We start from the raw sequence: 27,132 nt of genomic DNA, 5'->3' as shown, positions 1-27,132 counted from the left end.
CGTGGTTCCCATTTTCACATCAGACAAATGCTGGAGCTGTATATTAAGGCCACGGCTGCCTCCTTCCTCACCGAATAAACTGGGTACGTGGTGCGGGTTATGTAGCTATAAGCTTGCATTCGGGAGATAGTGGGTTCGAATTCAACTATCGACAACCCTGAAGATCGTTTTCCATGGTTCCGGTTTTTCACACCAGGCAAACGGTGGGCCTGTGTCTTAATTAAGGCCACGGCCGCTTCCTTCTGAAACTTTCCCTTTCCCATCGTTGCGTCACCGAAAACCTTTGATGTGTTGGTGCGATTAGCAAAATAGATCTTATTTCCCTGTTCTAGCGCTTTCCTAGCCAGTTGTCGCCGAAAACCTATCCGAGTTAGTGCGAGTTTCAACCGCTTGTAAATATATATATATATATATATTCATAATATATACAGTACATTTCTAAAAGCTAATAAGATTTACTAAAATTACCCCGCAGAAGTCAGATTAAAAATGCAAGGAGTCTTTCGTGATCATCTTCAATAGAATGTCTGAAACAGGGGAACCCATTATCTCCAGTTGTATTGAACCCAGCGTCGGAGAAAGGTGAAAAGAGCGATAACAACAAACCCAGGAGTCAATACCTACAGTAGACTTGTACTTGTTATGCAGTTGATGTTATGATTACTGCCAGAAATACAGAAGCACTTAAATCAGCCTTAAGAGGGTGCAAAACACTTGCCATTAGTATAAATACTCCAATAGTAAAACATAACAATTAGAGGCTCTACAAACATTCAAACATCTCCCACTGGTAACGAAATCTCTCTATTGTGCCCTACAATGCTGTTGTTCCCGTCAAGCGAATGCTGAGCTCGAACCAAGAGCACCATAGTGAACAAAACTCCCACAAGTGTGGGCTCGTGCACATTTTTTACCTACATTACATATCCAGCCACAGCAACTCAGTCGCGCATGTCTCAGGGAAAAAGGGTCAAGATAATAGAGGGCCAAAATATGATTAAACACATGGATATGCAAGCTAGCCAGGTAAGAACAACCAAAGTAAAGAAATTACAGGAAACAAAGCTGCATTCACAGTGAACATAAATGAATTTATTACAAATTTAAGAAAAAATCAAGTATTTACAATACTTTAAAATCTCATATAAAACTTCTATTTTGTCAACCGTTTGTCGCAGATGCCTTCCATGTCAAAAGGTTATCAAACCGCCAAGCTGGAACAAGCATGGATCAAGGAATGAGTCAAAAATAATGAGAAGGAATCCCTATCTGTACAAAAGCACGTCAAAAGTGCCATCTCCTCAACATAAAAATTATTCTCACAGGACCTCGAACTCACGGTCATCTAACTACAAACAAAAAGATACATAGCTTGGACTAAATGAAGGTGCACCGTCCAGCGTACTTAAGGCCCCAAGACGCGTCAACAAAATCACGTAAATTTACGCTAGCCCAGCAAGTAGTTAGATAATCAAGTAGCAAGACAAAACAGAGCCATGCAGACAAAAATGTGATCCCTTGCTGGCAACACAAGGTCGCAGGCGGGGAAGGCTCTCTCTGCTAACATTTGAGCTCGTGCAAATAGCAATATTACTCAGCCTCGCCGGTGACGTAACTTGGCTTCCTTCAGCCCACAAAAAACAACGGGATGTGTGATGGCCCTGCTACCCTTGGGGAGCGCTCAGCTGATCCTATAACAGCATACCTGCCGCCTTCCTCAAATCACTTCAATAAACACATGACGGGCCATTCTTAGCGCCGAAATTATTCCACCACTATAATATCTCTGCCTCCATTGGGCGTTTCTCTAAATCACATTCTCTGATATCAGCCTCCACGGGCTCATCCATAAATACACAATACATCATTTCCCTGGCGCTACAACAGCCAGACGAATGCGGAATATTCCCCTAACCACGTTCATTATTTCTCTGCGCTTGGCATAACTAAAACAAACGAGTGATCAGCTAGAAGTTGATGTAAAGATATTTCAAGCAATCGGGCACACACAACTATCCCCGTTAGCCCCTGTGAGTCAAGGAATGAGTCACGATCTCCTCTGAATTACGAACAATAAGTAAAGGTTACGTTGCACTAACGATAGTGTCTGGTTAACAGACCTAGCAAACCTGATCACAACGGAACAGAAAACCCAAATAAAAGAAATAAAAACATCAAACTAATACGAGTGGGAATATACAACCTACTGCCTATCCTACGATCCTGAGTTCGAGGTCTGTACATGATTACTCTAACCAAAACGTTATTTACATCTGACAACTATTGTTGTGGCTGACGGCCATCCTGAATCTACTTACAATAAATTACATGCTTAGAACCAAATTGGAGCGATCTAACCTGGACGAATCGATGGCATTGCGAGGCGCCCCTCTGTGGACTCCTGGAGTTTACAGCATGTTGATAACTGTCATCGCCGGTGTCACAGGTGTGCGGATAACTGGATCCATGATGTCTGATGAAAGCTTCTACTGCAGTCTCCTCGAAAGTTGTGAGGTGCCTCCTTCGGTGTCGTGGTGAGCACGCCTTCCTGGAGTCCCCACGTCGATGCTCTGGGTCTTGCCAGCTCTCGTCTTCTCCAACTGACCGGACTCCTTCTCGTTCTCAGCGTGTCGTTTCTCCCGCTAGCCGTTGAAGGGAAAACTGTAAAGAGACATGTGTTACAGAGTGTTCCAGTTCGATGCCAGTTTCCACAACTTCCCACACTCACACGCTTCTAAGTTCGATTCTCTACTAGCGTTTATTCAAGAATTCACTCATTCCTATTTGGTGACACGTTCTTGTTGTCTCATCATAGAACAGTTACTCTCAAATACCAGAAATAATCTGAGCTATTATTACTCTCCGTACTTCCCTTCTAACAATTGGTCCTCAAAGTCATATGAAGCTACTAGCTAGGCTGATAAATCCTAGGCAGTACATCTTCTCACGATGTGCAAGACATCACATGTATTATGAAAATCTCAACATAGTTATGCAGATTATGTACTTACTTATTTTCCCAACTAGATCTTGCCTGGTGATTACGGCTCGCAGCTCAGATGCTAGTCTCAGAGTTAGCTCGTCGTCTTATCACAGAGTCCTGACAGCAAGACAGCGTGCACACAGAATGCGCGCCAAGTACCTCACTTACCATATGCATTTCTAATTCCAATCGTGCGGCATATCAAAATTTTACAAAATTTACACAGGTTGCAATTTTCTCATCAAATCAAATGCATCTCTTCTGTCTTCACAGATATCAATTAATTTCTTTCTTCGCTCCAAAACCTCTGTTGGCACGCTACATAGGTGACGTGTTTGGCGTCCTCTGCCTACAGTTAAGAGCTTAGCTTGGGTAATAAATCTATCTTATGAGATTCTAGAGACTTCATAATTATATAGCTGTTTTCTTCCCACGAGAACTGCTCACACTCCACTTCACTCATGTAATAAATTAGTAGACGAGTATTTTCTGTGTGGTCTCGAATATTCTAAATATCACAGGCTAAAATCATGACTATAAGACAATGAACGGAATGGTTCACTATATAAAAAAAAATGTTTTGTCTTTACATTGTTCAGAATTTAAAAATAAAGGTATGTCTATATCAGTCATATCCACAGTAACAAGAAAATGCACTTTTTTTAATTTTCAGTTAGTCTGTCTGTCTGTCTGTCTGTCTGTCTGTCTGTCTGTCTGTCTGTCTGTCTGTCTGTCTGTCTGTCTGTCTGTCTGTCTGTCTGTCTGTCTGTCTGTACGAGCATCACGAGAAAACGGCTGAAGAGAATTTAATGAAAATCAGTATCTAAAGTGGGGAAATGAGCCACTAAAATCTAGGCTGTAAATAATTTTATTCACGCTGAGTGAAATGGTAGTTTAGGGGAAGACCTAAACTTTAATTCTCAAATATTTACCGTATATTATTAGTGGTCCTGTCGATAAATACTGCATAACGAAAGTTATAGATAGTTAAATTTCGGATGATTTATGTCTTGATATCAGAGATATTCATTAATTTGATTTGTTGTTGCTAAGTCCATATCAACGTTCAGCCATGAAAAAATGGGTAAACAGAATTTAATGAAATGAAATGTCGTATGGCTTTTAGTGCCGGGATATCCCAGGACGGGTTCGGCTCGCCAGGTGCAGGTCTTTCTATTTGACTCCCGTAGGCGACTTGCGCGTCGTGATGAGGATGAAATGATGACGAAGACAACACATACACCCAGCCCCCGCGCCGTAGGAATTAACCAATTAAGGTTAAAATCCCCGACCCGGCCGGGAATTGAACCCGGGACCCTCTGAACCGAAGGCCATTACGCTGACCGTTCAGCCAACGAGTCGGACAACAGAATTTAATGAAAATCGGTAAGTAAAGTCGCGGAATAAGGAACTACAGTCTAGACTATAAATAATTGTCCACACTGGATAATATGGTAATTTAGGGGAAAGTGCCCAAAATTTAATTTTTAAATACGGTACGGTACCTATGTTATTAGTCCTATCAAAAAGTACCTCATAACAAAATGTATAGAGAATACAATTTCCGATCGCATGTCACATGTCTTATTCAGTTTCACCGTACTGACTATAATAAGAGTGGCGGTGGTTATTGTTTTAAGAGGAAGAACAAACCATACTTAACCTAGAATTCTGTATACACTGTAAAATTCCGTAGCGAAGCACGAGTACATCAGCTAGTGTTATCTAAAGGTGGTTACCATAGTGCACTATTCTCCCTTTAGCGGTTATGTATTCATTGCAAACGTTCCAGGAGTGGCCGAGGTCATATGTATGATATATACAAGTCTTGTGGGAGCTCCAGTTTAGTTAATTTAACATGCTGGCAGCATCGAACCCGCTGCAAGCGTAATCCCAGTACGGCGTGACGTCATACGTCACATGAACCTCGTCCCGAGAGAGCGAGTTAAAGCGCACAGAATAATGCAAGACAGGCCCCCTCTCTGGGAATAGTACAATAGGCTGTGATCCCCTTTCAACCGACGCGAACGCAGCTATAGCTCGACCTCAGGTTTTAGGTAAAAATTATATTTTGTTCCTCTAAAAATAGCCTACATGATACAGTTTTTCGTGGAGATTATTAGAGAAATACTGATCGTAGGTGCGTAGGAATTAACAAAATAAAAAAAGGTATAGCCTATTTTGACCAGCGTGCCCCACTGTGTACGGATAGTGTGCTTCTATCTTACCCTAAGGCCTCAGGTTCGATTCCCGGCCAGTTCAAACTTCTTACAATTTGCTTTACGTCGCACCGACACAGATATGGCGACGATGGGATAGGAAACGGCTAGGAGTGGGAAGGAAGCGACCGTGGTCTTAAGGTACAGCCCCAGCATTTGCCTGGTGTAAACATGGGTAACAACGGAAAACCATCTTCAGGGTTCGAACCCACTATCTCCCGGATGCAAGCTCAAACTTCTTAAGGGGGTATTTTTTTAAAATCCCTTTATTCTTTAGTATAATGTTGACATTCGCTTTCCCGTGCTAACTGCTTTCATAGCGTTGATTTTAAATTGTTGCTTAGTCCATATCAGCCCAGGCAAGGATAATTGTAAACGTAACTATCGAAAATAAGAAAAAAAAACTTTAAGGAACATCGTGAAAAGAGGAAGAAGGGCTCCCTTTGCATTTGTTTGTTGTAATGTTCTTTGTCTCCTTTGCTGCCACTCATCTCCGATTGAAGACATTACAAGCCGCGTGCCGAGTAGAACAGCCTGTCTGGATATTGGCGAGAGTTAACTGGGGAGTTAGGTAACTTTCTTTTCTAGCATGCCATTCCTCTGGTTCATACATGTTCTGATTACCACTGGTAGGCGAAACGTAGTATCATAGTATTCCATCTATTCGATCCCTGCTATGAGGCGCGTATAGGAATTGGGAGAATATATACATACTTCACGAAAAAATGGCAAGGCAATGTTTGCCGTTGTCTGTGGCCTGGTCATTCCAATACTGTTCGTGAAAAGTGAGAAACTGTGCCGTTTTTCATTTGATCAAGCATTTCAGAAAGCATTGCTTTTAAACGCCCCATTCCAGTCTGTTAATATTGTATTGTGACAGGAATACTGACGTCATTGTAATGACCTATGTCGAGTCCAGTTTAATATTGGTCTGTGCCTATTACAGTATCATGGGAAAATGGACGGGTGGATTTTAATGAAACTTGGTATTTCCGTTTAGAATAAGGTCAAGTATGATCTTAGCTATAAGTTGTTCACAAACATTCAGCTGGGTGCTTCAGAAGGGGTACAAAGCATAAAACTCGATGTATCTCTCTTATGGTTGGTTTTACACGAAAATAGTTCGTGGCGATTTTTTGTTCTATACCTTTTTTCCAATGTAGCCAAACCTAAGGGAAATATCAGAGGCAGTCGATTGAAAGTTCAAGTCCAAGAGCGGATAACTACAGTAACTCTATAAAGATAGTTGCTATGGAGATCGTTCCGACGTCTTAAAAGGGTTTGTACGTCTGTCAAAGAGCAAGGAATCGAGTACGTCACGACAAACCGCTGACGGGGAGAAGCATGCCCGCTAATGTGTCTCAAAAACTGGAGAACAATATGAGAGGTGGACAAAGAATGTAATCATGCACATGCTAAGTGGTTGTTCCGTCAACGGTGGGTACTGCAGCTAATATACATTTTTAGGAGCATTAACCTGGAAGAAATAATATAAACTGGTTCAGTGGCTCCATATATAAAGAAACTCATAAACTTACTTTCTTATTTATTTATTTATTTATTTATTTATTTATTTATTTATTTATTTATTTATTTATTTATTTATTTATTTATTTATTTATTTATTTATTTATTTATTTATTTATTTATTATATTAGTATAGATTTGGAAGCGAGTAAGTAATAGCGTTTTGAGAAGACAAGGTATTTGCCCGAATGATGTTCTCGCAGCATGGTCAATCAGTTAGTTAGTTAGTCAGTTATATATGCGAATGATAGATGAAATGTGATAATGTTGTTCCACTTTCTAAACTAAAAACATCAGCAATTCATGCTTGTGTGAGGGAGCTATTAAGACGATTGTACCAGTGCGCGTGGGTACCGTAAGGGGGTGCAAGGTAGTTCACTTGAACCTCCCTGGCTCAAGAGAAAGTTGAGATGAAGTGATAAAATCCCCAAGAAAAATACGAACCCGTAGACGCCACAATGCATTTATTTAAATTCATCTGTAATATCCATCATTAACATAAAAACCAGATTTAGCCCTAACTTAAGAAAAATAGCCCTTGCTGCTTCGTAAAATCGTTCTTTAGGCCCGTTTTACTTCAGACTAACAACAAATAAGTAAAAATGCCAGAAATTACTTCCGAGTAACTGAAAACATTTACAAAAAGATACAAAAGTTGAAAGCTAGAAAGGCATCTGGGATTGATAAGATTTCTGGGGATATAACTTATTAAAGGCTATGGGTTGGGACATAGTGCCATATCTGAAATATTTGATTACTGTTTACATGAAGGAGCAATACCAAATGAAAGGAGAGTTGCAATACTACCTCCAGTGTACTGGGGAGAGGAGGATAAACAAAAAGCGGATAATTACAGCCAGTCAGCTTGACATGTGTTTAATGTAAGCTCTGGGAAAGCATTATTTCTGATTATATTAGACACGTTTGCGAAATTACTAACTGGTTTGATAGAAGGCAGTTCGGGTTTAGGAAAGGTTATTCTAGTGAAGGTCAACTTGTAGGATTCCAGCAAGATATAGCAGATATTTTAGATTCAGGAGGTCAGATGGACTGTATCACTATTGACCTATCCAAGGCTTTTGATAGGGTACATCATAGGAGATGTATGATGAAAATGAGGGTTATTGGACTTTTTAGCAGATATTTTAGATTCAGATGGTCAAATTGACTGTATCACTATTAACCTATCCAAGTCTTTTGATGGGGTAGATGATGGGAAATTTCTGAAGAAAATGAGGGTTAGACAAAAGAGTGGTTGAATGGGTGGCAACATTTCTAGACAATTAGAGAATTAGAGTACCGTAGTTGAAGTGTTATCTGATTCTGTAGTGATTTAAGAGGGACTCCCACAAGGCAGGTTTTTTTTTTCTAGTGGCTTTACGTCACACCGACACAGATAGGTCTTATGGCGACGTTGGGATAGGAAAGACCTAGGAGTTGGAAGGAAGCGGTCGTGGCCTTAATTAAGGTACAGCCCCCAGCATTTGACTGGTGTGAAAATGGGAAACCACGGAAAACCCTCTTCAGGGCTGCCGACAGTGGGATTCGAATCCACTATCTCCCGGATGCAAGTTCAGGCAGTTTATTGGACCTTTATGTTTTCTTATATATAAATAACTGCAATCACAGATAGGGCTATTTGTGGATGATGTTATACTGTATAGAGTAGCAAATGAGTCACAGCCGTAGCCTTAAGATACAGCCCCAGTATTTTCCTGGTGCGAAAATCGGAAACCACGGAAAACCATCTTTAGGACTGCCGACAGTGAGGTTCGAACCCACTGTCTCCCGAATGCAAGCTCACTGCTGTGCGACCCTAACCGCACGGCTATTTACTCGGTAGGTAGTAACTGTTGTCAGAGCGCTAGCCTCACGCGATCTGCTCTTTAGGGGCACTGATGATATTTTCAGATCACAATATAATTTTCTTGAAGTCATTGCATAATTCGATCCTCTTTTAGCAGAACATAGATCAAGAAAGGATATCCAGGTGTTCATACATCATATCAGGCCTCCACTACTATTCAAAATTTCTATGAATTACTGTCTGATAAAGTATTTAAAACCGGGCGAGTTGGCCGTGCGCGTAGAGGCCCGCGGCTGTGAGCTTGCATCCGGGAGATAGTAGGTTCGAATCCCACTATCGGCAGCCCTGAAGATGGTTTTCCGTGGTTTCCCATTTTCACGCCAGGCAAATGCTGGGGCTGTACCTTAATTAAGGCCACGGCCGCTTCCTTCCAACTCTTAGGCCTTTCCTATCCCATCGTCGCCATAAGACCTATCTGTGTCGGTGCGACGTAAAGCCCCTAGCAAAAAAAAAAGTATTTAAAGCGATAATTAACGAAGTCAAAATGTTTCACTAGTTTTCGATTATATTTCAAACATTTCTCATGTGAATCAAATTTCATTTATAGTGTACGTTTCGGAAAATAGCTAACCTGTGGAATGTTTTCTACTATTTACATCCATTCCGGAATATAAATCAGCTGAATTAGCCGAAGCAATTCTAAGAAACAACTTGAGAATTTAGGACTAGACATTGTGAATTGTAGAGGACAATATTATGACAATGCTGCTAATATGACAGGGCGTACAATGGCTTGGAGGGCGTTCTATGTCCCTTGTTCGGCACGTTCATTGAATTTGTTTGATCAGAGTGCAGCTGAATCTTCCAAAGAGTCCTCCGACTTTCTTGAACTACTTCAAGGATTGTATTAGTCTTTATGTCTCAACACACAGGTGGAAATGTTACAGAATCATCCAACTGTTACCGAAAAAGTTTCGGTGAAGGGGATATCAAAACCTTGGTGGTCAGCCAGAAGTGATGCGTGTTACAGGTCAAATAAAGAGTGAGATATATTATTGCAAACACCAAATAATGTTGAAGAAAGTTCTACTGAGAAATCAGTGACCAGGAGTGAAGATACTGGTACAGGTTTGTTAAACAGGCTGGAAAGAACTATTTGGTGACTGGGAAGCAGTCTTTAGAAATACGTGGAGTTGTGGCGGCTGAACTTGGTGAATTCGTAAGATAGTGAGTTCGAACACCACTGTCGGCAGACCTGAAGATGGTTTTCCGTGCTTTCCCATTTTCACACCATGCAAATGCTGGGGCTGTGCCTTAATTAAGGCAACGGCCGCTTCCTTCCCACTCCTAGCCCTTTCCTATCCCATCGTCGCCATAAGACCTATCTGCGTCGGTGCGACGTTAAGAAAATTTTTTAAAAAAGGAACTTGGTGATTCCCTGCATCCATATTTATCTAAAATACGTAATATGTATGAACATTCTGAAAAAAAAAAAAGATGCCAATGAAAACAGAAGTGACAAAACAAAAACAAATTAATGGTTGGTGAAGCCATGAACTCTCGTAACGAGACGAGACTTGATTCGAGTAGGAACATACTTGGTAATAATAATAATTTCGTGTGGTCATTTCTAGCCGAGTGCAGCCCTTGTAAGGCAGACCCTCAGATGAGAGTGGGCGGCATCTGCCATTTGTAGGTAACTGCGTGTTATTGTGGTGGAGGATAGTGTTAAGTGTGGTGTGTGAGTTGCAGGGATGTTGAGGACAGCACAAACACCCAGTCCCCGAGCCACTGGAATTAACCAATGAACGTTAAAATCCCCGACCAGGCTGGGAATCGAACCCGGCACCCTCTGAACCGAAGGCCAGTACGCTGACCATTTAGACGAGTCGGATAACATACTTGGTAATGCTTGACTACATGATTGAGGAGTTTGAAAACCGTAGGAAATCGAAGATATCAAAAACAGCTTTCCAGTCCTGATTAATATAACAGACCTGACATCTCAAGAGGTACCGGTAGCTTCATCGCCTGGAGCTCAACAGTCAAGTTATAGTGCTGACCTAAGCAAGGCGTTAAATTAAGAATCCATTCATCTACGCAATCATTTAATGAGTTCAACAGATTATCCTAAGAATGTTCAAGAAATCAGCTCTTTCATTCGACAACAGGGTATGAAAAATACCTACCCGTATGTGGACATAAGTTCGCATTTGTACCTGTACATTCCTGTGTCCACCAGTTCAACCGAACGTTTATTTTCATCATTGCGACGGAAAAAAGTACAACCACATACTGTATCTTCGTCCTTCTCTTTCTAAAGAAAGCTCACAGACCTTTCCTCTTTTGTGCACTGAAAGTGAACTCTAAAAATCCATAGATATGATGTACTCGAAGCCTTTGCCCAGCATAAAGCGCGAAGCAAACCTCTTCAGTGGTGGGGTGGTGGTGGTGATCACTGTTTTAAGAGGAAGTACCACTAAGACCATCGTCTCTTAGCACTTACCAGAAGAAGAGGAATAGTTCAGACACTTCGAAAAATGAAGTTAACGGTAAAAGAAAGGAAAGCGCCAACGAAGGGCGTGAAAATGAAAGGCTCCCTAGGCGCCGCAAACCTAATATCGGCGGGATCGGAAGAGAGAATAAAAGTTGACCTAGGAAGGCCGGATAGTATGGATGAAAAGTGAGGAGCCTGGCACAAGTGGAAGCAATGCTCGAACTCAACTAAGGGTCCCATGACCACCAACCCACGCTCTCAGGAGGAGAGCACTGCGGACCTCTTCCAGTCGCCTCTTACGACAGGCATGGGATGCCGTGGGTGTATTCTACAGCCCCCACGCTCAGGGGAGAAACTCTCTTCAAATAAGACCCCATATTTTAAAGTGAAACCAACTACAGATTTATCGACTTCTAAAGTGTTTTAACTTCTTTGTATTTTCTCCTCTTTAATATTTTAAAATTGTGGTTATTCATTTCCTCTCGATTTCGCTATTTTATTCATGGCCCAAGGCGGTAAAATGTCCAGTATGACCCTGTTAAGCATGCATGTGCAGTAAGCAAGGCCGTGCCCAGGGGGGTTAGAGGGGTTCAAACCCACCCCGCACCCCCAACCGAAATTTGTCAAACACAAATTTAAACAGTAGATAAGGGTTTTCAAAAACTCAACCCATCACATTGAAACTATTATGAAATCAAGACTTTGGAAAAATTTTATTTTCGAAATTGAATTTAACCTACAAAACGGTGTGCGCAATCTTTAAAGGTTTCTCTTTGAATATAGATAAGCCCTAACAAATTTTCTGAAAAAATAAATGACATTTTTAGTTTTGGCGTGTTGTTCTTGTTTTAATGTTTTTAATAAATTGTGCCCGCCTCTGTGGTGTAGTGGTTAGTGTGATTAGCTGCCACCCCCGAGGACCCGGGTTCGATTCCCGGCTCTGCCACGAAATTTGAAAAAGTGGTACGAGGGCTGGAACGGGGTCCACTCAGCCTCAGGAGGTCAACTGAGTAGAGGCGGGTTCGATTCCCACCTCAGCCATCCTGGAAGTGGTTTTCCGTGGTTTTCCACTTCTCCTCCAGGCAAATGCCGGGATGGTACCTAATTCAAGGCCACGGCCGCTTCCTTGTCTATCCCTTCCAATCTCCCCATCCCCCCGCAAGGTCCCTGTTCAGCATAGCAGGTGAGGCCGCCTGGGCGAGGCATTGGTCATCCTCCCCAGTTGTATCCCCCGACCCAGAGTCTGAAGCTCCTGGACACTGCCCTTGAGGCGGTAGAGGTGGGATCCCTCGCCGAGTCCAAGGGAAAAGCCGAACCTGGAGGATAACCAGATTAAGAAAAAGAAGAATAAATTGTGCACTATTATTCAATTATCTTCACTCCAGACTAAGTCATTCTTGCCAAAATGTTTTGCTTGGGCCTTTTATTACCTTTGTATAAAATACAGAAAACGGAGAACTTAAATATTGTAATTATTGAAATGTCTATGTGTTTGAATGGTTATATCCTAGAAACTTACCATACTCTTCACTGTTTGACACTGTTATCAGTTCATGTGGATCATGTTTCAGATATAGACAATTAAGAGATTCTTCTACTTTCCTGGCCTTTTTCAAGTTATCTGGCATCACTAACGTGGATTAAACCATCTTTTACGGATGACAGATGTCCTTCGTGAAGCCAACCCTATGTGCCGGGTATTTATTTACTGTTGCATGTTACTAGTGTGATATTTTGTGTGTAGGATCATCAAAAATACTCGGTCTCCGAGCTGGAAGAATTAACCAAACGTGGTTAATATCCTCGGCACATTCTTGAAATGAACCTGGAGCCATGTGCCAAGATGCTGACAATTCGTTCTGGTAGGCGGATTTTCATATATAATTAATAGCCTGAAATAAGATAATTCTCGATAATTTATAGCTCATAGCTAATAATTCAAATAAATTCGTGTTTAATATATATATATACATATATATATATATATATATATATTTTACACTTTGCTTTATGTCGCACCGACACAGACAGGTCTTGTGGCGACGATGGGATAGAAAAGGCCTAGGAATAGGAAGGAATCAGCCGTGGCCTTAATTAAGGTACAGCTCCAGCATGTAAAACTCTTACTTCTGTCAACCGATGAACAAAAGGCTGATCCCTGGCTCAGAAGCAGGAAAATAAATGCTCGCAAAGAGAACCTCTAGCCTGAAGGAAAATCTACAGATGTGGGGCATCTTTCTGTCATTTACATTGTAGTTATATTTGTTTCCCCACCTGCGGTAAATAAGTGGAGAAATGGAGCGAAGTTTGTTAGTCTAAAATCGTATTCGGACATCACAAATCTGACCATCGTATCGTTCCAACTGCCAGTTAACTTGTTAGTTGATAATAGTTGTGGTTTGATCGTGATCCCGCGCGTTTCTTATTCTAACATTACAACACACCTGCAAGTTTTATGCAAATATACACTGACTGACAGAGCAAATGCAACTCCAAGAAGGAGTGGTCAGAACTTTATGCCAATTGCAGGGTAGACTGACGTCACTGAGGTATGCTCATGATGTGAAATGCGCCGCTGTGCTGCGCACGTAGCGAACGATAAATGGGACACGGCGTTGGCGAATGGCCCACTTCGTACCGTGATTTCTCAGCCGACAGTCATTGTAGAACGTGTTGTCGTGTGCTACAGGACACGTGCATAGCTAAGAATGCCAGGCCGCCGTCAACGGAGGCATTTCCAGCAGACAGACGACTTTACGAGGGGTATGGTGATCGGGCTGAGAAGGGCAGGTTGGTCGCTTCGTCAAATCGCAGCCGATACCCATAGGGATGTATCCACGGTGCAGCGCCTGTGGCGAAGATGGTTGGCGCAGGGACATGTGGCACGTGCGAGGGGTCCAGGCGCAGCCCGAGTGACGTCAGCACGCGAGGATCGGCGCATCCGCCGCCAAGCGGTGGCAGCCCCGCACGCCACGTCAACCGCCATTCTTCAGCATGTGCAAGACACCCTGGCTGTTCCAATATCGACCAGAACAATTTCCTGTCGATTGGTTGAAGGAGGCCTGCACTCCCGGCGTCCGCTCAGAAGACTACCATTGACTCCACAGCATAGACGTGCACGCCTGGCATGGTGCCGGGCTAGAGCGACTTGGATGAGGGAATGGCGGAACGTCGTGTTCTCCGATGAGTCACGCTTCTGTTCTGTCAGTGATAGTCACCGCAGACGAGTGTGGCGTCGGCGTGGAGAAAGGTCAAATCCGGCAGTAACTGTGGAGCGCCCTACCGCTAGACAACGCGGCATCATGGTTTGGGGCGCTATTGCGTATGATTCCACGTCACCTCTAGTGCGTATTCAAGGCACGTTAAATGCCCACCGCTACGTGCAGCATGTGCTGCGGCCGGTGGCACTCCCGTACCTTCAGGGGCTGCCCAATGCTCTGTTTCAGCAGGATAATGCCCGCCCACACACTGCTCGCATCTCCCAATAGGCTCTACGAGGTGTACAGATGCTTCCGTGGCCAGCGTACTCTCCGGATCTCTCACCAATCGAACACGTGTGGGATCTCATTGGACGCCGTTTGCAAACTCTGCCCCAGCCTCGTACGGACGACCAACTGTGGCAAATGGTTGACAGAGAATGGAGAACCATCCCTCAGGACACCATCCGCACTCTTATTGACTCTGTACCTCGACGTGTTTCTGCGTGCATCGCCGCTCGCGGTGGTCCTACATCCTACTGAGTCGATGCCGTGCGCATTGTGTAACCTGCATATCGGTTTGAAATAAACATCAATTATTCGTCCGTGCCGTCTCTGTTTTTTCCCCAACTTTCATCCCTTTCGAACCACTCCTTCTTGGTGTTGCATTTGCTCTGTCAGTCAGTGTATTATAAACTATATAAATTGTTATAATTATCACTATCAATCAATCACTGCTGATCTGCATTTAGGGCATTCGCCCAGGTGGCAGATTCCCTATCTGTTAATGAATATTGAATTTTCACGACCGCATTATAATTGAAACGGACTTTCAACCTATTAGGTCGTGTTACGTACATTTAGTACGTGTTGAAGAGATGTTAAGTACAGAACAAAAATGGCCAACCAGACACCAGTGGAATCCGAACCCACAACCTCCCGATTTCGCGTCGGTTGCTTTACCAATTGAGCTACGGTGGCCTAGGCCATTGTTGTTCTGTTGGAAAGGATCTAAGCTACTCTACAGTGTGATGGTAGTAGTACCAGACCTGCAGCTTAGAGGACGAAACGCTGGTTAATAGAGCAAACGCCTGAAAAGACATACATCTAATTTTTGATCTGATTTTGATATGCTCTATTGGTGGAAAAATATCTAATTCCCTCCATGGGAACTTAGAATTTACATACCACTTAGTCGAGCAGCTCGTCTTCTTTCTCCCAATTCTTCCCAGCCCAAACTTTGCAACATTTTTGTAACGCTACTCTTTTGTCGGAAATCACCCAGAACAAATCGGGCTGCTTTTCTTTGGATGTTTTCCAGTTCTTGAATCAGGTAATCCTGGTGAGGGTCCCGTACACTGGAACCATAATCTAGTTGGGCTCTTACCAAAGACTTATATGCCCTCTCCTTTACATCCTTACTACAACCCCTAAACATCCTCATAACCATGTGCAGAGATATGTACCCTTTATTTACAATCCCATTTATGTGATTACCCCAATGAAGATCTTTCCTTATATTAACACCTAGATACTTACAATGATCCCAAAAGGAACTTTCAACCCATCAACACAGTATTTAAAACTCAGAGGACTTTTCCTATTTGTGAAACTCACAACCTGACTTTTAACCCCGTTTATCAACATACCATTGCCTGCTGTCCATCTCAAGAAAACATAAAGGTCCAATAATACTGCATTGAAAAATTCCTCTCTTAATTATTACAGGGTCAGATAAAGCTTCGCCTACTCTAATTCTCTGAGATCTATTTTCTAGAAATATAGCAACCCATTCAGTCACCCTTTTGTCTAGTCCAATTGCACTCATTTTTGCCAGTAGTCTCCCATGATCCACCCTATCAAATGCTTTAGACAGATCAATCGCGATACAGTCCATTTGACCTCCTGAATCCAAGGTATGTGCTATATCTTGCTGGAATCCTACAAGTTCAGCTTCAGTGGAATAATCTTTCCTAAAACCGAACTGCCTTCTATCGAACCAGTTAATAATTTCGCAAACCAGTCTAATATAATCAGAAAGAATGCCTTCCCAAAACTTACATACAATGCATGTCAAACTTACTGGCCTGTAATTATCAGCTTTATGTCTATCACCATTTCCTTTATACACAGGGGCTACTATAGCAACTCTCAATTCATCTGGTATAGCTCCTTCGACCAAACAATAATCAAATAAGTACTTCAGATATGGTACTATATCCCAACCCATTGTCTTTAGTACATCCCCAGAAATCTTATCAATTCCAGCTGCTTTTCTAGTTTTCAACTTTTGTATCTTATTGTAAACGTCATTGTTATCATATGTAAATTTTAATACTTCTTAGCATTTGTCTCCTCCTCTATCTGGACATTATCCTTGTAACCAACAATCTTTACATACTGCTGACTGAATACTTCTGCCCTTTGAAGATCCTCACATACACACTCCCCTTTCTCATTAATTATTTCTAGAATGTCCTTCTTGGAACCTGTTTCTGCCTTAAAATACCTCTACATACCCTTCCATTTTTCACTAAAATTTGTATGGCTGCCAATTATGCTTGCCATCATGTTATCCTTAGCTCCCTTCTTTGCTTGATTCAATTTTCTAATAAGTTCCTTCAATTCCTCCTTACTTCCACAGCCATTCTTATTGTAATTTATATTTACTGTATGTATATTCGTGAAGAGTTATAGTTTATTGGAGTGTGAAGATGAATTGATTTTAAACTGATGTTATACAACAATATACACATTAAAGCAGACGTAATGAAATAGTTAAATTTGTTGCCTAATATTACAGTATTTATACATTTGTGCACACGATTGCTGAAAGATTAACCATGTCTTATCAAAGTTTCTTCTTTACAAACAGAAAGTATGATCTTTCCCATTTAGAAAGTTCGTATTAGTGAACATACAGTATTTGCCTACTAAAAACTCAAAACTAGTATGAACAAATCATTGCTTACAACATTATGCCAAACACAACATTTGGTACTATGGAAAAAATGTCCTCACTTAAATGTTTAAAAAAATAATTAGTGACGGACAGATTTGAAGAATGTACATACATACATCATCATTATCGACCATTATGCTTTTCAGCGTTCAGTCTGCAAGCCTCTGTGAAATTACTAAACGCCGCCACAATCCTCTGTAACTAGTTGTGTGGTCTCGTTCAGTTCTATACCTCTTATCTTCAAATCGTTAGAATCTGAGTCTAACGACCGTCGTCTTGGTCTCCCTCTACTTCTCTTACCCTCCAACACAGAGACCGTTATTCTCCTAGGTAACCTATCCCCCTCCATTCGCCTCACATGACCCCACCACCGAAACCGGTTTATGCGTACAACTTCATTCATCGAGTTCATTCCTAACTTAGCCTTTATCTTCTCCTTCCGAGTACCCTCCTGCCATTGTCCCCACCGGTTTGTACCAGCAATCATTCGTGTCTGTTCCTTCCAGCTTATGAATAAGATACCCTGAGTCTATCCAACTTTCACTCCCGTAAAGCAAAGTTGGTCTGAAAACAGACCAATGTAAAGATAGTTTCATCCGGGAGCTGACCTCCTCCTTATTGAATACTGTTGATCGCATCTGCAAGCTCACTGCATTAGATTTACTGCACCTTGAATCAATCTCACTTACTACACTACCATCCTGGGAGAACGCACATCCTAAATACTTGAAATTATCTACCTGTTTCAGCTTTGCATCACCAATCTGACATTCAATTCTCTTCGATTTCTTACCTACTGACATCAATTCAGACTTGGAAAGGCTGATTTTCATACCATACTCATGGCACTTATTTTCAAGTTCTAAGATATTAGACTGCAGGCTTTCGGCATAATCCGCCATTAAGACCAAGTCGTCAGCATAGGCCAGACTGCTTACTACATTTCCACATAACTGAATACCTCCCTGCCACTTTATACCTTTCAGCAGAGATCCATGTAAACTACGAACAACAAAGGTGAAATATTATAGCCTTGTCTAACCCCTGTATGTAACTAAGAACTCATTCTACCATCAATTCTCACTGCAGCCCAATTGTCAACATAAATGCCTTTGGTTGATTTTAATAATCTACCCTTAATCCCACAGTCCCCCAGTATGGTGAACATCTTTTCACTCGGTACCCTGTCATATGCTTTCTCTAGATCTTAACTGTCTATTTCTCTCGTAGCATTTTTCAATTACCTGGCGCATACTGAAAATCTGATCCTGACAGCCTCCTCTGCGGTCTGAAACCACACTGGTTTTCATTCAACTTATTCTCAACCACTGATCACACTCTCCCTTCCAACATGCTAGTGAATACTTTGCCTGGTATACTAATCAATGAGATACCTCGATAGTTGTTGCAATCCTTCCTGTTCCCTTGATTATAGATAGGTGCAATTACTGCTTGTGTCCAATCTGAAGGTACCTTACCAACACTCTATGCTATACTACTCTATGAAGCCATTTAATCCCTGCCTTCCACTATACTTCACCATTTCAGGTCTAATTTCATCTACTCCTACAGCTTTACGACAGTGGAGTTTATATACCATCCTTTCCACTTCTTCAAGCGTAATTTCACCAACATCATTTTCCTCCTCCCCATGAGCTTGGTTGTTCACAACACCACCAGGAAGATTTCCTTTTACGTTGAGATGTTCAAAATATTCCCTCCCGCTCTCCAGTGATTCACTGGGATCTATTACGAGTTCACTGAAATTACCCAAAACACTGTTCATTTCCTTTTTCACCTCTCTTCCTAAGATTCTTTATTACTGTCCAGGAAGGTTTCCCCGCTACTTGACCTAGCCTTTCCAGGTTACTACCAAAATCTTCCCAAGACTTCTTTTTGGATTCAACAACTACTGTATTTGTTTCGCTCTGTTTCTTTCATTTAGGTAAAATTCTCTGTCTGCATCAGCTTTTGTTTGGAACCATTTCTGATATGCCTTCTTTTTACAATTACAAGCTGCTCTCACTTCATCATTCCACCATGATGTTCGCTTTTTCCCATTTTTACACACAGTTGTTCCTAGGCATTCCCTTGCTGTTTCTACTACAGCATCCCTGTATACCATCCATTCACTTTCTATATCCTGAACCTGCTTACTGTCCACTGTTCGGAACTTCTTACTAATCATATCCAAGTAACTATTTCTAAGTTCCTCATCCTGGAGATTTTCTACCCTTATTCGTTTGCAAACAGATTTCAGTTTCTCTATCCTAGGCCTAGAGATACTTAGTTCATTACAGATCAGATAGTGGTCTGCATCATCGAAAAATCCGCAGAAAACCCGCACATTCCTATCCAACCAACCAACCAACCAACCAACCAACCAACCAACCAACCAACCAACCGACCGACCGACCAACCGACCGACCGACCACTTATCTGCATTTAGGGCAGTCACCCAGGTGGCATATCTGTTGTTTTTCTAAACCCATACTAGCACAGAAGTCCAGCAAACGCTTCCCATATCTATTAGCTTCCATATCTTCCCTACATTTACTGATCACCCTTTCGTATCTTTCAGTTCTGTTTCCAACTCTCGCATTGAAATCATCTATTAGCATTATCCTGTACTTGCTGTTCACCTTGACTATGATTGACTACGATCTCACTTAATGCTTCATAAAACTTCTCAACTTCATTCTCACCTGCCCCCTCACATGGTGAATACTCTGAAACAATTCTTGTCCTAATTCCCAAACTGACAAATCTACCCACGTCATTCACTCATTTATATGCCTAACAGAAACTATGTTACGTGCAATAGAATTCCGGATGAACAGTCCTACCCCACACTCTGCCCTTCCCGTTTTAACACCCGTCAAGTACACTTTATAATCTCCTATCTCTTCCTCGTTATCTCCCCTTACCCGAGTATCATTTACTCCTAGCACATCCATATGTATCATCTTTGCTGACTCAGCCAGATCTGCTTTCTTCCATAAGCCCTATTAATATTGATAGCTCCCCATCGAATTCCATTCCGTTTGCCAAGTTGTTTCCAAGGAGTCCCTCGCCTGTCAAATGGGAGTGGGACTCCGTTACTCCCGTAGGTCCGTGGCTTGCTTAAAATGTTCTGAGCTCGGTAAATTCGTGAAGCAGGATGTTAACCTACTAACACATAGTCCAAGTGAGGACCACTCTTGTAACGGGTTGGGGACCTCCGGTGGATTGTATAGTCCTAGCCGCCTGAGCACAAGGAGGGCCACGACTCAGAATATGTCAGAGATGCCCACTCCCATTGCGTAGCAACTGGTATCCCGACTCTCAGGACCACTTACTAGGCCACTCAACCGTTGCCCATGGTTCACGAACTTGGTCGTGATTACAGTAATCCATGCTAGGAACCTTTGAAGAATGAAATGAAAAGATAATATAAATGAGTCAAAATATGTGAGTTGTCCCTCTATTTCACCAATATTACCCAAATGCAAAAATGATATACTTTAATAGTACTAAATTTAATATATGTTGGCTATTTATGTAACTGTGCAAATTCAAAATATTATGAAAATTATAGAAAAATTATATTTATACAGTGTTTTAAAAACAATTTTGTTTGTGCAAGGTTTAAATTAGTGAAATTCATGTTATATAAACAAGAACAAACTATTAAATATGATACACAGATGACATCATTTTTAATAAACATACAGTAACATTTTCATGTTATCAAGCTGCTATAATATTTTTTTTAATTTTATAATAAGTTTAGTGTAAAAAAATTGGTATCCTCCATTTTTAAACAAATGACATATGTCTTTGTCTTTGTCTAGACCGCTGTAACTTGACCTTTCCACTTAACGCGTTGAGTTGTAAACGGCGCTACTCTAAACATGCTTGAACATTTTTATTCGATTAAATCTATTTCCTAACTAAACGTATAGGATTTGTATTTGCTGATGGTCGTGGTTATTGCTTTAAGAGGAAGTTCAACTGTGCAACGTTCGCCTTCGTAGCGTAACTGTTAATGCTACTAGCTGCCGTCATCAGAGACCCGGTACTGCCAAAGATTTAAGAATGGCAGGAGGGCTGGTACGAGGTTAAAATGACACACATAGCTCACCTCAATTGGGGCTGTGTCTATGTCTGAAAAGAGCTTTACCACCTCAGGATGAGAACATGAGTTTTGGCCAGCTTCATGGCTAAATGGTTAGCATGCTTGATTCAAGGAGTCCCGGGTTCGATTCCCGGCCGGGTCAGGGATTTTAATCTTCATTGGTTAATTCTTCTAATTCGGGGATTGGGTGTTTGTGTCATTAGAATTCATCTTAGGTAGAACCCATCTTCACAGATATGCAAGTAGCCTATAAGGCGTTATCTCATAAGACCTGCACGCCATGCCTCTCCGGAGGCCAGGCACCTTTATATTATATTATTATTATTATTATTATGCAACCAGCTTCTATTAGGCCTAACAGTAATCAGAAGGAATGTGGAAGATTCTCTACCTTCAAAGAGTGAAGGCATCGGAAAAAAGAAAGGTAAGATCGAAAAAGGGGATGAAAATTAAATAATTCCTAGGCTTTGCAAACCTAATAACGTCGGGGTCGAAAGAGAGCAAGTGTTGACCAAGGGTGGTCGGATAAGAAAGATGAAAGTGAGGATCCTGACACAAGTGGAAGCCATGCCAGGCTCAGCTACGGGAACCGTGGTTGCCAATCCACGCTCCCGAATTGAGCCCCCGCCCCCAGGTCCTCCCTGTTAGTCACCCCTTAAGACAGGCAGAAGGAAACTGTGGGTGCATTCTACGACTCCCAACCACAGCGTATTTTATTGCTCTTATAGCTTCTGTTTTTAGCCCTCTCCCCACCCCCCAACCCCTCTCCAAAACATATTCATGGGTACAGCCTTGGCTGTAAGCAAGTCTAAATGAACAAAATACTTCAGATTGTTACATTTTTCTTTTTCAGCACTGTACTGTATATTCATTTCTGTATGCAAAAGGACATCTAATCTTATATTTCGACTGTCTTGCAGTACCTCCATGGGCTCGTCAGGAGGACGGTTGCATGCTGACTGCGCTGCCTTCACTGACAGTCACATTCCTACCAGAGCAGGCTGCAGTAGAACTCACCTCCGACTGTGGCCTGGACGGCACGAGACGTATCGCCTGCAAGGGTCAAGCGGTAAAGTATCACACGATTATGTTTACAAACAGGTTAGGTTCTTGACTGAGTGGTATCTCGCTGGCCTTTGATCTGACGGGCCTTAGAATGGTTTCCCAGCCAAACTAAGATGTTAAAAAGCGAATGATTCATTGTTGTAGTTCAGGATTAGGGGTTAGAACTGCATCTACACTTCTCTGCAACTATTATACACAATATACAAGATGTTCCTACACGCAGTACGTCACACAGCAGATGCCACCCACTCTCCACGGAGGGTCTGCCAAAGACCATAGATTGCATCTTCTTCAGTATGTACCGTAGAGTCTGGTTCCATCTTAGCTTATTCTGTTGGCAAGTGGGAGGAAAAAACAGAGCATTACTAATTAAAACAAACAAAACTGAAAATTTCCAATTATAAAACAAAGAATGGAGTTCAGAGTGGACTATGAATTTATAAATATTGAAACCAGTAGTTTGGCAAGTGATGTAATGTAAAGAAATTAAATAAATCTTACGTAAGCACAAAAGGTTGAGGGGACCAAAGGTTTATTCTTGCTTACAGTGCGAGGAGGGGGAGGGGGGTGTTTTATAAAATACTACAAATCATCATCATCATCATTTCCCTTTATCCAGCTGTAGCCAGGTAGGGGCAAATATGGTTCCTCTCCACTTTCTTCGGTCTTTCCACCAATCCTTCTCCAACACTGTGTCCCAGTCCAGGTTTCTTTCTCTAATACTGCCTTGGATTGTGTCCTTCCATCTCAATCGTGGTCATCCACGGCCTCTCCTTCCTTGCATTTCCATTTCCATCATCTTTTCTTGGCATTCTTTCATCACTCATTCGCTTTATGTACCCAAACCATCTTAGTCGGTTCTTCTCTATTCTATCATTCATTTTTTCCACTCCAATTTCTTCCCAGATTTTCTCATTCCTTATTTTATCTCTTCTACTCTTCTGTATCATATTCCTCAAGAGCTTCATTTCGGCTGCCTGTATTCGACTCTCATCCTTCTTTGTCATTGTCCAAGTTTCTGCTCCGTAAGTTGTTATGGGTACGTAATACATCTTGTACATAGTTTCCTTTGCTTCCATTGGCACATCTTTGTCCCATAACATGTTTCTTACACTATGATAGAAACAGCTTCCAGCTTGAATCCTCTTATTAATCTCAGCATCCAGGCAAGCATTCACCATTAATTCACTCCCCAGATATTTGAACGTCTCCACTACTTCCAGGGACTTGTCTACAAGTCTAATCTGACATTTCCCTTCTTTCTCCCATCTAGTCATAACAAAGAGTTTTACTCTTTTCTACACTTATTTTCAATCCATATTCTTCAATCTTCCCATTCACTACATCCAACTGTTCTTGAACCTTCATGTCCTCTTCTCCCCAAATCACAATATCATCTGCAAATAACATGAATTCATTTATCTTCCTCCATATGTTGCTTTTGCAGTTCTCATGATGTCATCCATTACTACTGTAAACAGGATTGGTGATAGAACACTTCCCTGTCTCAGCCCAATAGTGATTTTGAACCAACTTGTCCTGCCAACTTGTGTTTGCACGCAACTACAACATTCTTTGGACATTGCCATGATCATTTTTATTAATCCCTGTCCAATTCCTTTTTGCACAAGACTGTCCCAAACTTTAGTCCTGGGGACACTATCATATGCCTTTTCATTGTCAATGAATGTCATCACCATATCATTCCCATACTCCCATTGCTTTTCCATTAGTTGTCTCATAATGAAAATGGGCTCTATTGTTGACTTTCCACTTCTGAAACCAAATACTGTACTACAAATATGCTTAGGTAATGCTTCAACGGTCACTAAGTAGCATCAAAACATGAAGAGTCTACCCTGTTCCAGAAAGCACTGCATGCCACTGGGGGTAACCATAGTAACGAGGTTGTTAAGAAAGGTTGAAGATCTCTTTGCATGGTTATGAGAGTATCTATAGATTGTAGTAAGGATATAAAGGCGATGGCATATAAGTCTCTGATAAGACCTCCAGTTATAGTATGGTTCCAGTGTATGGGACTCACACCAGGACTACTTAATACGAGAACTGGAAAGGATCCAAAGGAAAGCATCATGATTTTTGTTCTTAGTGATTTCCAACAAAGCAGTAGTGTTACAAAAATGTTGCAAACTTAGTCTAAGAAGACTTGGGAGTAAGGGACAAGATGCTCGACTATGTGGTATGTTTCACTACCATAAAAATATGTTCCATCAAATCAACACTTGTTATGTACTGAACTAGTTTTATTACACTAGAGGACCAGTTTCAACTCATCATGGAGTCATCTTCAGCTCATGATGAGTTGAAACTGGTCCTCTAGTGTAATAAAATTAGTTCAGTACATAACAAGTGTTGATTTGGTGGAACATTTTATGGTAGTGAAGAAGTTAACAACAACACAGAAATGAAAATTATTTACCAAGCTTATGTGGTATGTTTTCAGCTGTCATTCGAGAGATGGCATGGAATGACATTAGTAGACAAATAAGCTTCAGTGGATCTTTTACAACTAGGAAAGATCATAATACGAAGATAAAGTTGGAATTCACGAGGACAAATTGGGGCAAATATTCATGTGTAGGATGAGGAGTCATGCGATTGGAATAAATTATCAAGGGAAATATCCGATAAATTTCCAAGTTCTTTGAAAACGTATAAGAAAAAGGTAGGTAAACAATCGATAGGGAATGTGCCAACTAGTCAACAGCCTTAAATGATGATTGATTGAACTCTAAAATACTCCCATAACCAAAACCAAACCCCATGAAGCAACAGCCCCGAAGGGCTATGGCCTACCGAGCAACCGCTGTTCGGCCCGATGGCCTGCAGATTATAAGGTGTTGTGTGGTCAGTTCGATGGGTCCTCTCGGCCGTTATTCTTGGCTTTCTAGACTGGGGCTGCCATCCTACCATCAGATAGCTCCTCATTTGTAATCGCATAAGCTGAGTGGACCTCGAACCAGCCCTCAAGATCTAGGTGAAAATCCCTGATCTGGCCGGTAATCGAACCCGGGGCCTCTGATCCATAGCCACCTTGTTGAGAAGCCAGTGATGATACTACTGTTAACACACCCCTAAGGAGGGGTTGGGGAGTGAATTTGCCTAGAGTATTCTCTGACTGACTCACAATTGCATTATCCTAACTGTATCCTATTTCTTATGCTCAACAGAATCATGATGAGATGATGCGGCAGTTATCCTGTGATAATGTGGACGCAAATCAGGAGGACGAGGATAACACAAGCAGCAGTATCAGTACTCCTGGGGGAGCAGTATCACCAGCAGCATCATCCGCAGCATCATCTGCAGCATCAGCACCAGCATCAGCATCCACATCTGCAGCATCAGTTAGTGCAAGCAGCACTCCTGGGACGACAGCAGAACCACCAACTAGACATCGGCGGGATGCTGATGATGTTGCCAGTAGTAGCAGCTCCCTTCTGATTGCCAACACTATGGCTGTATCAGAAGAAAGTTTAGCGACCACTAGCAGCTATGATACACCACTCTCAACACAGAATCCTAAAGAGCATAATACTTCACCTTTCCTGGCAGATACTAGTCTGCCTAGCAGTACAGCAGCATCAACTACTGCACAAGTTGAGATTATCGACAGCCAACATGTAGATCTGACAATGAATCAGCAACTAATAGATTCTGACAATGGGATGAATGCAATAGAGCTCACACAATTAGATAAAGATATTATATTTAATAGCAACATTCCTTCTACTTCCTTACCAGCCATAGTGAGCTCCCAACAATCCCTAATAACTCCCCTATCTTCAGGCAGTCCTGTAACCTCTACCAACAGTGGGCTGCCAATCAACGCTGTCAATTCTAGCAGTAGTAACTACTCAACAGAAGTAAACCTTACAAATGTAACAGATGAAATTAACATCAGGGAGAAAACTCCTTTAGCTACTACAACAATGGTACTTTCTACAGCAGAGAACAGCCAGAACACAAGCATGTCAGTCAGTACCAGCACAACAAGCAACAGCTCAATCGAGGAGACCAGACGTCGTCAACTTCTACCGACACCCCTTCGAGGAGAGATCAACACTACAACAAGAGCACCAATGCTTGACTGGGTGCCAGTAGCCCAGGAGCAGGAAGAGGCTATGGAAGAGGAACCTGAGGAACCCGTAGAGCCATTAGAACCAGAACCTGAGATTCCAGCACGACCCAATAGGGGGCGCAGACTGACACGACCTCAAGGTCATTCTTTCTACCCATATTTTCTCAACCGGGTTCTTGGTTGATCACAAGAATACACACTATGAAACAAAAATTTGCTTCAGAAGACATTATTTATTACTCTGTTATCACCGCCAGAAATAACTATAAAGTTAGCTCTCATACTAACAAATATTTTGTTTTTCTTGGAATACAAATTCCATTCATCATTAATATTATGAACCAAATACTTCATCTTAATATTAACAGAGGTCATAACCTGACATCAGTATTTGTGGAATGAAAAATTAATATGCTCTTGAATTGGTGAGATTAAAAACCATCCAATAACCTCATCTAGCCATTTTTCCTCCTGCAAGACTAAATGCATAACTGGGGGTGCACAACCTAAGGATCAACCTTGGCCTCTGAAAGAGGCTTCTTTAGATGCTGTAGCCATTCCCCTTTCGTATCTGAATCACAGACATTCCCTTTCCCAAGAGATTGAGTCAGAATAGCAGCTTCACATGTTGTTATTTGGGTCATCAGTCCATAGAC

General features: G+C 41.7%; 1 protein-coding gene across 1 annotated transcript in view; it reads left to right on the top strand.

The window, feature by feature from the left end:
- Positions 1 to 26,660, top strand: part of LOC136857315 (serine-rich adhesin for platelets) — a 410,754-nt gene extending 384,094 nt beyond the window's left edge. The window contains exons 6-8 of the mRNA XM_068225025.1: positions 22,230 to 22,378; positions 25,566 to 25,650; positions 25,717 to 26,660. Coding sequence (XP_068081126.1) covers positions 22,230 to 22,378; positions 25,566 to 25,650; positions 25,717 to 26,660 — 1,178 coding nt within the window. The remainder of the gene's footprint in view (positions 1 to 22,229; positions 22,379 to 25,565; positions 25,651 to 25,716) is intronic.
- The last annotated feature ends 472 nt before the right edge of the window (positions 26,661 to 27,132 follow it).

The sequence above is a fragment of the Anabrus simplex genome, chromosome 1 (genome assembly GCF_040414725.1).
Source record: "Anabrus simplex isolate iqAnaSimp1 chromosome 1, ASM4041472v1, whole genome shotgun sequence".
NCBI lineage: Eukaryota > Metazoa > Arthropoda > Insecta > Orthoptera > Tettigoniidae > Anabrus > Anabrus simplex.
This window is presented reverse-complemented; position numbering and strand designations above follow the sequence as displayed.